Below are 12,028 nucleotides of genomic sequence, written 5' to 3'. Positions count from 1 at the left end.
TTTCTTTCTTTCTTTCTTTCTTTCTTTCTTTCTTTCTTTCTTTCTTTCTTTCTTTCTTTCTCTCTCTCCCCCTCCATCCCTCCCTCCCTTCCTTCCTTCTTCCTTTCTTTTCTCTTTCTTTTTTTGCTTTTTTTCTTCAAGATAGGGTTTCTCTGTAGCCTTGGCTTTCATGGACTTGCTTTGTAGAGCAGGCTGACCTCAAAATCACAGAGATCCACTGGCATCTGCCTCCCAAGTGCTGGGATTAAAGGTGTGCTCCCTCAGGCAGACATTTTCTTAATTAGTGATTGATATGAGAGGGTCCAGCACACTGTGGGTGGGGCCACTGCTGAGCTGGTAGCCTTGGGTTTTATAAAAAAAAAAAAGGGGGGGGGAGATAGTAAGACCTGGAGGGGTCTGGAGCGCCACAACGAGAGCAACAGAACCAAAAAATCTGGGCGTAGGGGTCTTTTCTAAGATTGATACTCCAACCAAGGACCATTCATGGAGATAACCTAGACTCCCTGCACAGAGGTAGCCCAGGGCAGCTCAGTCTTCACATGGGCTTCCTAGTAAGGGGAACAGAGACTGTCTCTGACATAAACTCAGCAGCTGGCTCTTTGATCACCCTCCCTGAGGGGGGAGGAGAGCAGCATTACCAGGCCACAGAGGAAGACTATGAAAGACAGTCCCGATGAGACCTATTAGGCTAGGGTCAGATGGAAGGGGAGGAGGTCCTCTACTATCAGTGGACTGGGGAAGGGCCATGGGAGGAGAAAAAGAAAGAAAGCTAAGCAAACCAGTAAGCAGCACTCCTCCCTGACCTCTGCCTCAGCCCATGTCTCCAGGTTCCTGCGGTATTTGAGTTCCTGTCCTGACTTCCTTCAGTGAGGAACAGCGATGTGGAAATGCAAGCCAAACAAACCCTTTCCTTACAACGTTGCTTTGATCATGGTGTTTCATCGCAGCAAATAATAACCCTAACTAAGACATTGCACATCTGATCTTCTGTGCATCTATTCATCCCTTTTGGCTGTTCAATAATCTGTGGAGTCGTAATTCTCAGGTTACCATGTGGATGGATGGTAGAAGGTTGACAGTTGTGGCAGAAAGACTGGATTGGATCTGTTGAGACTCATTCATGCTCACTGTGCCCAAAGACTGAGCTCAGCCCTCCTCCCCCGCTTTTAGAAACCCTATGACTTACCGAGGCCACTTTTCTAACCCACCACTTCCCCTTAGCAGTACTTTATTACTTTATCTGTGCATCCTCTCTCTCTCTCTCTCTCTCTCTCTCTCTCTCTCTCTCTTTCTCTCTCTCTCTCTCTCTGTTGAGTTGAGGTCCCTCTGCCCAACCCACGCAGTTTTCCAGCAGTGTGCTGCCCGGTCTTCCAGAGAGGAAGCGGGTGTTCTTCCAGCAAACCCGAGGCTCTCTGGGGAAGCATATGTTTGATTTACTATTCCTGGTACTATAAGTTTAAATGTTTACGGATATTTAAAACAGGGATGAAAGCATCCCATTCATGATGCTAGAATCTGTGAGGCCGGTGCGGGGGGGCGGGGGGAAATTGGTTTTCTTGGCTGGAGAAAGGTGTGTTGTAGCATTATGAGCCTCTTGCTTTCAGCCCTGAGTTAGGCTCACGTGCTGCTGAATGGGTACAGAGCCCTGGGGTTTGTCAAATAGGGGCATAGACCTGGCCGGCACAGCAGGGTGGAGCAGGAGTCCACCTACCCTAGCCTGGTTTTACAAGGAGGCAACAGGCCAGGAGGCATCCAGCCGAGCCCACCGGACTAGGCGGGCGGTGACCACCGTGCCGCTGGCCGCCTAGCTCCAGACATTCCGCTCCTGCCGCTGGAATGCGCAGACAGGGTTTCTTGTTGGCCTTTGGCGGCTCCAGGGCCGGTGTGGCGTGGTCTTCCAGGGGGCGGGGCGGGGAGGGGCCCCGGGAGCGGGACCTTTAAATTGCCCACCAATGTGCGGGCCCCACACCTGCGTCTCACCCTGATAGCCCCGGCCACCTCGAGGCTCACGAATCCCGCAGGTCACGGAAGCCCATCATGTTGCTCCCAGCCCCCGCGCGCCACCTCCCGGGACTTTTGTTGCTGTTCTGGCCGCTACTGCTGCTGCTGCTGCTGCTGCTGCCGCCCCCGGCTGCTCCTGGAATATTGTCCCTAGCGAGCACACAGCGGCTGGGGACACGCGTCCCAGGGGGCAGCCCGGGGCATCTCCCTGCTCTGACGACTCCTACCCGCGCTCCTTATTCCGGGACCCCAGGGGGCAGCCCGGGGCATCTCCCTGCCCTGACGACTTCTACCCGCGCTCCTCATTCCGGGACCCACGGTGCAGGTACAGTGTGGTGGGTAGGGGACGGCTCTGCAGAAGAGAGAGCCATAGCCCGGGCTGGAGGAGGGAAGAAAGGTCGGGGACCCCACAACATTCACCGAATGAGTCATCCCAGCCTCTGGCAGGCTGGAAGACGCATCCTTCTCCCCACAATCCTGAGCAGAAACTGAGGGTCCCGCAGCGCTGGGATCGGGGTAGTGGTGAGGGTGTAAGGTCATGGGCAGGACCGTGATAGCATCTGGTATCCTGAGGTTCAGACTTTCTGATGTGGTTAGGATCGCCAGCCAGAGAATAAGATGGGGCCTCCCAGCTTTACCTGGCCGGGATCTCTTGATTAGGGAGAGCAAACCCTTTTAAAACACCCTGTTTGTAGTTATCTGGGAATCTCCATGTATTTTGCATTCACTGTGGGTATCATTCTCCGAAGGACGACAGGGTGTAGAGGGGACCTGGAGCTGGAAGAAGGTAATACATTTGTGGAGGTGGACAAAATGGGACTGGGAAGGAAAACCAAGCTGTCATCCAGGTGCCTAGGGAGGGTCCTGTGCAGTTAACTAGCTCTGCTTTATTTTACTCTCTTCTGCTTAAGTCAACTGGGCCCCACACTCCAACCCATGCTCTGTCCATCCCCAAAGGCAGGTCTAGGCTTTGGTGAACAAATCCATTTTGCCTTTTGGTCACTAATTTTGTTCTGAGCTGAGTAAATCTACAGAGCTCAGCGACCCCTCACAGCACAGACAGGGACCCCCAAGGCTTAGCAGAGTGAAAGGACCCAGAAAATCAGCATCAGATTCTACTGAGTAAAACTTGGAGCCCCAAAAGTCAAGCAACAGCTGGGCATAGCTCAGGCCTGTAATCTTAGCACTCGGGGAGATAGAAGCAGCTGATAGAAGCGAGACCTGGACACCCAAGGCTACAGAGAAACCTTGTCTGGAAAAACTGAAACCATAACAGAAAAAAAAAGTGCAAGGACTCCTTTCACTGTACAGCTTGCCAAACTCTCCCTACCACGTACAGGAGGAGATTATCTCTACCTTACCCAAAGATCCAGCTCTCGACCGTTTGGCCTTGACTTGAAAGAGGTGGCAAACAGATCATGTTCCAGGTGTCTAGGCTCATCAGGCCAGCGATGCTGTGGGCTGATTTGCATGGTCTGTCCCCTCCTGTGACTTGCTGGCAATGTCTAGAATCAGCGCAGGAAACTTTTCATCATCAATGATTTGAAATGTCAGATTTAGAACAGCAAGCGCATTGCCACCTAGATGGGGCCAAGCGGGGGCTCATGCAGGCTAAGTTGAGTCAGCTGGTTGCTTCAGGCTGGCATGGAGGGGAAAGTCATTTCTCTGGAAAGGAACTGTACTTCTGCTCTCTTCCCTGCGGCATAGGAATGGGAGGAGGAGGCTTGACTTTGTACAAGGTGACCATGGTCCTTTACCGCCAGGCCCCCAGACCTGATTCTGGGTGGCAATCCCTTGATAAAGCCCACACTCTATCCCCCCAAATCTCCCTAGCAACCAGGAACTGGTAAGCTTTACTTTGGCTTTACTGTTGATAAGACTGGCCGACTGGCAAAATTATGGATTCAGTCTCTATCTCTGTCAGTCTCTCTCTCCTTGCCTCTGTCTTGTGTAGTCCAGGCTGTCCTCACATTCACTATGTAGCCAAGGATGATCTTGAACTTCTGCTTGGGTTACAGGCTACAGGCGTGTACTGTTCCACCCAGTTTATGTGGTACTTGAAACTGAACCCAGGGCTAGGCAAATACTCGACCACCTGAGTTACATCCCCAGCCAGACTTCCTTTGTTTTGAGAATCAAACTGCTGACAGTGAAAGTGAGCTTAAAAAACAGTATGTACCCTTGCTGAGGGAGTGGGGATGAGAAAAAAGCGTCATGGTCATGGAATTGTTGCCACCCAAGCCAAGATTCCTCTATTACTTTTCTACTGCTCTCATAACAAATGACGATGGAACAGCCAGGCTTGTTGCCGCATGCCTGTAGTCCCAGCACTCGGGGAGACAGAGGCAGGTGGATCTCTGTGAGATCGAGGCCAGCCTAGTCTACAAAGTGAGTCCAGGACAGCCAAGGCTACAGAGAAACACTGTCTTGAAAAACCAAGACCAAACCAAACCAAACCAAACCAAACCCAAACAAACAAAAAACCAAAAAGGCCAAAACAAACAACAACAAAAACCAGATGATGATGGACTTTAGTGGCTTAAATTGGTACAAAGTGTTGTATTATAGTTCTGTAGGTTGGAGGCTGATTCTGATACTGTTCTCTGTGGGCCAAAGTCAGGGTGTTAGCAGGGCTTGCACCCCTGTCCTTTTGGGGGTGAGGTACCAGAGAGAAGCACTTGACAGCCTTTCAAGCTTCTTGGAGGCTACTGTAGTCCTTGGTTCTGCCTTGTCTTCCCTCTTCAAAAGGAGGAAAGGCAGCTTGAGTCCATCTCACAGCTGGATCACTCGGACCCCTCCTCAGCTGGCACCTTCCACTTTTAGGAAACTTTGAATCCATCTGGAAAATCTAGACTAACTTCCGCATCAACAGCTCTCTGACCACAGCTGCAGTGGCTTACCTTGCTTTGCAGAATTTGTGAAAGTCCCTGGAGTAAGGGCTGGAAGGTATTGTGGGGGAGCTATTCTATCCATCACAGCTCAGAGCTTCCTCCCCAAACAGAGGATCCATCTGGGAAGAACCAAATGGAGAAGGATAAATCTGGCATGTTTGGTTACAAGAGCACACTGGTTTATAGGGCCATCGCTTCCCCAAGTGTAAGTGTTGAGTTTACAAGACTTGTACCATGGTGCTTTTCCCTTCCTCTCCAACCATGCAAAATTATACAGCCCCATGTCCAGGTAAGATTTTCTACATGAGTCCTTTTCCTTGCTCTTGATCCCTGGAAATCTTGAAGGAAATTATGGAGGTGTTTTTTTTTTTTTTTTGAAAGTGATTTGTAATTCCTCTTGACTTACCCAAATATATGACATATGGCATTTTTTTGGGTGGAGGCTCAAAGTTAACATGTACATTTTGGCTTAGGCACATGAGATGATGTTGACTTTTGTGGTGGAAAACTTTGCCTCAGTGGGAGCAGCTGCCGTATACTGGACCGGCCTTCGGGTTAGGAGACAGGAGTCCAGGAGGCCAGGCTTACATCACTGCTTTTCAGGGCTTGTTCCTCCTAAACCTCTACCAAATGAATATAGCACAACCTCTGCTCTGCCTCGTCCACAGGATCCTGTGTTAGCATGCTGGGATACCCTACAGAGCCTTTCAAAGCAAGGTGTTGCTTTATTGATGGAGTACATCCAGCTAATAAAACCAAGAGGTTAAAATTCTGATTTTTTAAAATGGAGCTGAAAGGCTGTGTGTGAAGGCACATGCCTGCAACCCTGCACCTGGGAAGTGGAGGCAGGGCACAGTCAGCTCTCAAGGTCATCCTTGGATATGTAGTGAGTTAGAGGCTAACCTGGGCTACAGCAGATCCCATTGCAAAGAAATAATAAATAAGCAGATAGATAGATAGATAGATAGATAGATAGATAGATAGATAGACAGATGATGAATAGATAAATAGATAACAGAAGGGCAAGGGATGTAGCTCAGTGGTAGAATACTTGCCTAGCACACAAAGTTCTGGGCTTGATCCCCAGCCCTCAAAATGAAACAATGACAAGTAAAATTCAACTGTGAAACAATGACAAGTAAAACTCAACCGGTGACAGAGGCAAAAATCTCAGAAATGACTTAGGCTAAATACTTCGTTTTCAAAAAATTGTATCACTTGCTTTTCGGAGAGTACCTCACTCTATATCTTGAGCCTGCTTTCCTCCTCCTTATTCTCCTAAGTGCTCTAAATACAGCTGGCACCACCACTCACAGCGAAGAATTTGTTTTGGGGCTACCTACTGATTGGGCAAATAGTATCAATCTGTCCTTTTATTAGAAAAGGAGGAGCCCTGACAGACACCTCCCAATGACCTCTAGGGCGAGTGTGTGTGTGTGTGTGTGTGTGTGTGTGTGTGTGTACGTGTATGCTTGTGTGTGTTGGATTAGAGTGGAGAATGGCTTGAAAAAGAGATGTGATAGCTGGATTCTCTCCCATCTAGTACTAACAGAGGACTGATCCGGGGGGTTGAGAGAGGGCTGTGCAAATCAGGTTGGAAGGAGCAATAAAGACTAAAAATGAGTAAATGGCCAGAAGCATGTGTTGAGTTACTGGAGGGCACAAGGTGCCTTTGTGTGGAAAGAGTGTAATAGCTGTGAAGCTGGGGAAACTTCTTTTCTGCAGTATGGCAGATGTGTAGGCAAGTGACAAGTGAAAAAAATGCAAAGAGAAGTGGCCAAAAGAATGCAGGGAAGTGGAAAGGTCATGATCTCTGCTCCTTAAAACAAGATGTGCTCCCAAAGATTGATGTGTAGTTCATGTGTGCTAGCTGAAGTTGTTATCTCATTGTCTCAGCCAAGTGCCAAGGAAAGCCTGGGATCCCTTCAGTAGCAAGAGTTACAAGGACTCCTGGGAACAGAACTTTAAATTGTGGGATAAGTCTCCAAGCCAAATGCTGGGAAGACTCATACTTCCATGTGAATTCTCTCTACGGGATTCTGAAGGCCTGGGTGTTTTTACCACTCAGAGGGAGGATGGCCTCCAGGAAGGAAGCAGGAGATGGTACTACTGGGATTAGGGGATTCTACTAGGCCTGGCTTCCCAGAATCCCAGAGTTCTCTGAGAGTGAAGACTTGCCCATTTCTGGTCATAGACTGACCACTACTTAGCTTTCTTTGTGTTCCCCATACCCATTTTTGCAGGTGTTTGCATAAGCAGGCCTTTGGACTTGGTGTTTATCATTGATAGTTCTCGTAGCGTTCGGCCTCTGGAATTCACCAAGGTGAAGACCTTTGTCTCTCACATCATTGACACTCTGGACATCGGAACAGCTCAAACGAGGGTGGCTGTGGTGAACTATGCCAGCACCGTGAAGATAGAGTTCCAGCTCAACACCTATTCAGACAAGCAGGCCCTGAAAGAGGCTGTGGCACAGATCATACCCTTGTCAACAGGCACTATGACAGGGCTGGCTATCCAGACAGCGATGGAGAAAACCTTCACTGTGGAGGCAGGAGCTCGGGGGCCCATGTCTAATATCCCCAAGGTAGCTATCATTGTGACAGATGGGAGGCCCCAGGACCAGGTGAATGAGGTGGCTGCCCAAGCCCAGGCTTCTGGCATTGAGCTATATGCCGTGGGTGTGGACCGGGCAGATAATGAATCCCTCAAGATGATGGCTAGCAAGCCCCTGGAAGAGCATGTCTTCTATGTGGAGACCTATGGGGTCATTGAGAAGCTCTCTGCTAGATTCCAGGAAACTTTTTGTGGTAAGTCAGCAAGTCTTAGCTTTCAACTAGCAAGGATGTTATAGAGAAGACACTGGGTGCCTGGAAACTTTTTTTTTCAAATATTTTATTTCTAATTATGGGTGTGCGCACATGAGTGTGGGTATTAGATGAGGCTAGAAACCTCAAACCCCCGGAGCTGGAGGTGTAGGCAGTTGTGAGCCACTGGGAACCAAACTTGGTCCTTCTGCAAGGTAAGTGCATGCTCTTAACTGCTGAGCCAATGTTCCAGCCCCATGGAAAAGTCAGTTTATTCATTTGGGGTGTGCGTGTGTGTGTGTGCGTGGAAATTATATGGAAGAATTAAACACATGCAATGCTTTTTTTGGTGCCTTGAAAAAAAAAAAACCTAAACACACGGCGTTGGTTTAGAAGTACAAGGCTGCACTATATGCAACTTGGTTTTCTCATAAAACCTTCATGTTTGCATTAGACATGTTAAGTTCTGGAAATAACCAGAATAAACAATCCTGCCGCTCCCTGATGGGGTCAGAAATAAAGCCGAAACTCAAGATGTCTCTCCTGTCCCCTCTTCCCCACCGTCAACATTCCTCCCCTCCCCTCCCCTCCAAATATTTTCTTTAGCTTTACATCTTCAGATTTAACAGCCCCTCGCTTGTTCTCCCACAGAAGCTGGAGTGGCATCTGCCCCCGGAGAGTCAGTGGGCTGTAGCCCAATGTCCTCGTCCATGTGCGTCTAATGACTTGCTTTCAGAGTCAACTCTTTCTCTGCTTATTCTTTTGTGGAATAATCGGATTAGAGACCAGAAGGTTTGGGTTTTCTGATTCACTTAGGAGACACAAGAAACAGATTTAAAAACAAATTCTGTTAATCTTCTATTCTTCCTTTCAGATGGGGTTTGAATATGAACATGCTAATTTTATTATAGTTTTTTTTTTTAGCATGAATTAATCAGATGCAATAATATGAATCTATTCAGGGCTGGATTTTTTTTCCTCCTAAGGCTGTAACCTGGGTGTGGTATTAATATGCCTGTGACCCTAGCTCTTGAGTGGTGGATTTCAAGGCCAGCCTCAGCTACAATCCTGAATTTGAGACCAGCCTGGGCTACATGAGAGCCTGACATAAAAAAGAAAAAAGAAAGCTATAAAAACTTTACAAATGGGCTCAGCGGTTGAGAGCAGTGACTGTTTTTCCAGAGGAGCCAGGCTCAATTCCCTGCACACGCATGGAGTCTCACAACTGTCTGTAACTCTAGTTCCAGAGGACCTGACACCTTCACACAGACATACATGCAGACAAAACACCAATGTACATAAAATCAAAAATAAAACTGAAAAATTAGAATTATGGTTTGTGAGAGTCAGATTTTGAAAAATTATTTGAAGACCTTCATTTGAATGCCTCTATAGAATTGTTGAAGCAAGGTGCATTCCTAAACATAGACACTTTCTGCCACGTGTATTCTGTATCTGTTCATATTGACCACCACATACAAAGTTAGAGGGAGCTCCTCCAGCCTTCTGATATCATTATGAGCTGGTGGAGAGACAAGTACATGAGCCAGTAACCACAGTTGTAAATATCAAGAAGACTTTCTATCTAAACGAATGTGGAACCCAGAATCATCAACTGGTTGGGAAATGCGAGATGAAGTCTTGGCCTCATCTCAGCCAGACCTGGCTGGGATCCCCCCGTCTTCTGTGTCCTGGGACACTAGGCCTTCACAAAACAGCATTGGCTATGATGGCATCTACTTGGCATTTATTAGGCTCTAGAAAGAAAGTGGCTTTCTTTCTTTTTCCCAGAAACCCCCCTCAAGTTGTGGGTGAGAGCTGTTCTGACAGGACTCTGGTCTGTGGCTACTTTGGGTCTTAAAGTTAGCACTAGGGGTGGGCTCAAAGGCTGTAAAGTAATAGTGGTGAGTGGCAATCTTTTCCCTCTCTTACAAAAGACCTGCTTGTTCTGGGGGTGTAGGGTGGGGGAGGTGTCCTCTCTGGAAAAAAAACGACTGAGGGGCAGCTTGTTGTAGTCAGCGGGCTGGAAAGATCACTCCATGAAAAGGCACTCCTTGGGAAAATATTAGCCTTGTCTTATTGCCAAGGGCACTGGAGGCTGGGTTACCTGCCACAGGAGTGCTAGCCTCCTTTAACAGACCTTGGTTTTGTAGAAATGACTAAATTCATTGATTCATCTTTTGAAACACGTCACTGGGGGTGTATTGGGGGGGCATTCCATTGAGATACCAATGTTTCCAGGAGCAAAAGGATAGAGGTGTGATTTGGCTGACATCACCTCATGCTTTTCTTTTTATCTCTTTGTATATACAATGCAAATCCATCGAAGCTTCTGAGAACCCAAGGAGATATCTGGATTTTAGACTCATCTGGGCATAGCAGAAGGAGGCTGCTGGGTAGATGGCCTTGTACTGTTTGCATGCTCAAGCACATCGTCTCTCTGCCCAAGAACGAATCAGTTCCAGGTGGATAGGCATGCTTGTGTTCCAGTTCACTTTAGGCACACAATATGGAACTGTTGCAAACCAGGATCCAGCTATACCGGGGCCCTCTAGCCCCTAGAACTCTCGACAGCATGTTATTATTTTCCTTGACTCTTGTGGTCGAGAGGCAGGAATCTGTTTTCTGGGCACACAATTCAAGCAAATAAAACATCATGTTACCTGATCTGTGGAAATGCCTGATTCTAGCAGCTCCAAATTCAGGACTTCCTTTCTCTTTTGGGAGATGATGCAGCAAGATCTATAAGTCAAATAAACATCTCAAGTCAAATACCTAATAAACCAGACGCTTTTTATTTTATTAATAACAAAGTCAGAAAGGAATATAGAGGGCAGTGTCTTTAGACCAGGAGGAAGAGTCTAAAATGGTTCCTAGGTGTTGAGGTCACCACTGTACTTTTCTTTGCCTAGCTGTGGACCCGTGCCTGCTTGACACACACCAGTGCCAGCACGTGTGCATCAGCGATGGTGATGGCAGGCACCACTGTGAGTGTAGCCAAGGGTACACCTTGAATGCCGACGGGAAAACCTGTTCAGGTGAGGCTTCCTCGGAGCACTGCGGCTGGGTGGGACTTATTTGATGCCTCTTCTCCAGGGGGTACGGTTTTCCCTTAGGTTTTGATTTCATCCTTTTGTCTCTCAAATGCCTTCTGGCTGGTTTAGTGAAAAGTGAGAACCTACTCAGGACAGCCAAGCACAGGCCTTTCTTCCTTTCTTCCTTTATTTTTTTATTTTATTTTATTATTTTTAGTGTCGGGTGGTAGTGGTATATGCCTTTAATCTCAGCACTAGTGAGGCAGAAATAGGGGAAATTTCTGTGAGTTCAAGGTCAGCCTTGTCTACAGAGTGAGTTCCAGGACAGCCAGGGCATGTGAGTACAGGATCTGAGGAGCCTAGAGTTGCCTGAGATCCCCATGAAGCTGTGGTGGTGGTCAGCCACTGTGAGTGCTGCTAGGAACCAAACCCCGAGGCTCTGTAAAAGCAGTGTGCCCCCACAAACACCAACTGTCTGTTTGACTCCTTCTTTTCCTAAAAGTTAACATTTTAGGTTATTGTGCAAATAGGTTTTGTCATGGCACCTTCATATGTCCGCGTGGTTATACTTCGTTCTCATTATTTTCCTTCCCTGATTACCTTCCTCTGTGCTCGACTGCCCCTAGCTGGTTCCCCTCCTTCCTCTTTCCTCCTTCCTTTAACATGCCCTGTTTTTCCGTATGGCATGCATTGCTTTATCCTCTTTCTATTTCTCACCTTCCTTATGGTCTCTTTATTTTCTCTCTTGAACCCCTTTCTAGTTCTGTGATGTACAAACAAACACACACACATATACAAATACACATCCAATTTTACATCTAGATTTCCTCATATAAGAGAAAGTATGCAGTATCTTTCTGAGTCTTATTTTTTTCCTCCTCAGTTCACACGGTAATTTCCAGTTGTATCCATTTTTCTGCAAGAACCATAATTTCAGTTTCCCTCATATCTGCATATAAATCTGTTATGCATCTGTACCGTGTTTTCTTTATCCATTCGTCTGCTGATGGACACTTAGGCTGGTTCTGTTTCCTGGCTTCTGTGAATAGTGTACATGTGAACATGTATGCGTAAGCACCTCTGTTGACCTAAGGTCCGTACTATACTTGTGCTTTCTATATTACTGTTCTTAAAGAAAAGACATTAATAAAAGGAGAGGTGAGAAAGAAGGAATACAAAACTCTTTAAATTTTTCTTTAGTTTATGTATGCTACCTTATAAATTTATATAAGTGTTACACACACACACACACACACACACACACACACACACACACACACACACACACACACAC

General features: G+C 47.2%; 1 protein-coding gene across 1 annotated transcript in view; it reads left to right on the top strand.

The window, feature by feature from the left end:
* Nucleotides 1–2,037: 2,037 nt before the first annotated feature.
* Nucleotides 2,038–12,028, top strand: part of Matn3 (matrilin 3) — a 20,081-nt gene continuing 10,090 nt past the window's right edge. Inside the window, exons 1-3 of the mRNA XM_055623300.1 lie at nucleotides 2,038–2,267; nucleotides 7,131–7,702; nucleotides 10,612–10,737. Of these exons, the coding sequence (XP_055479275.1) occupies nucleotides 2,038–2,267; nucleotides 7,131–7,702; nucleotides 10,612–10,737 (928 nt within the window). The remainder of the gene's footprint in view (nucleotides 2,268–7,130; nucleotides 7,703–10,611; nucleotides 10,738–12,028) is intronic.

This window comes from Psammomys obesus, unplaced genomic scaffold, assembly GCF_907164565.1.
Source record: "Psammomys obesus unplaced genomic scaffold, mPsaObe1.curated_primary_1811, whole genome shotgun sequence".
Lineage (NCBI taxonomy): Eukaryota > Metazoa > Chordata > Mammalia > Rodentia > Muridae > Psammomys > Psammomys obesus.
The sequence above is the reverse complement of the archived record's forward strand: the minus strand, read 5'-3'. Positions and strand labels throughout refer to the sequence as shown.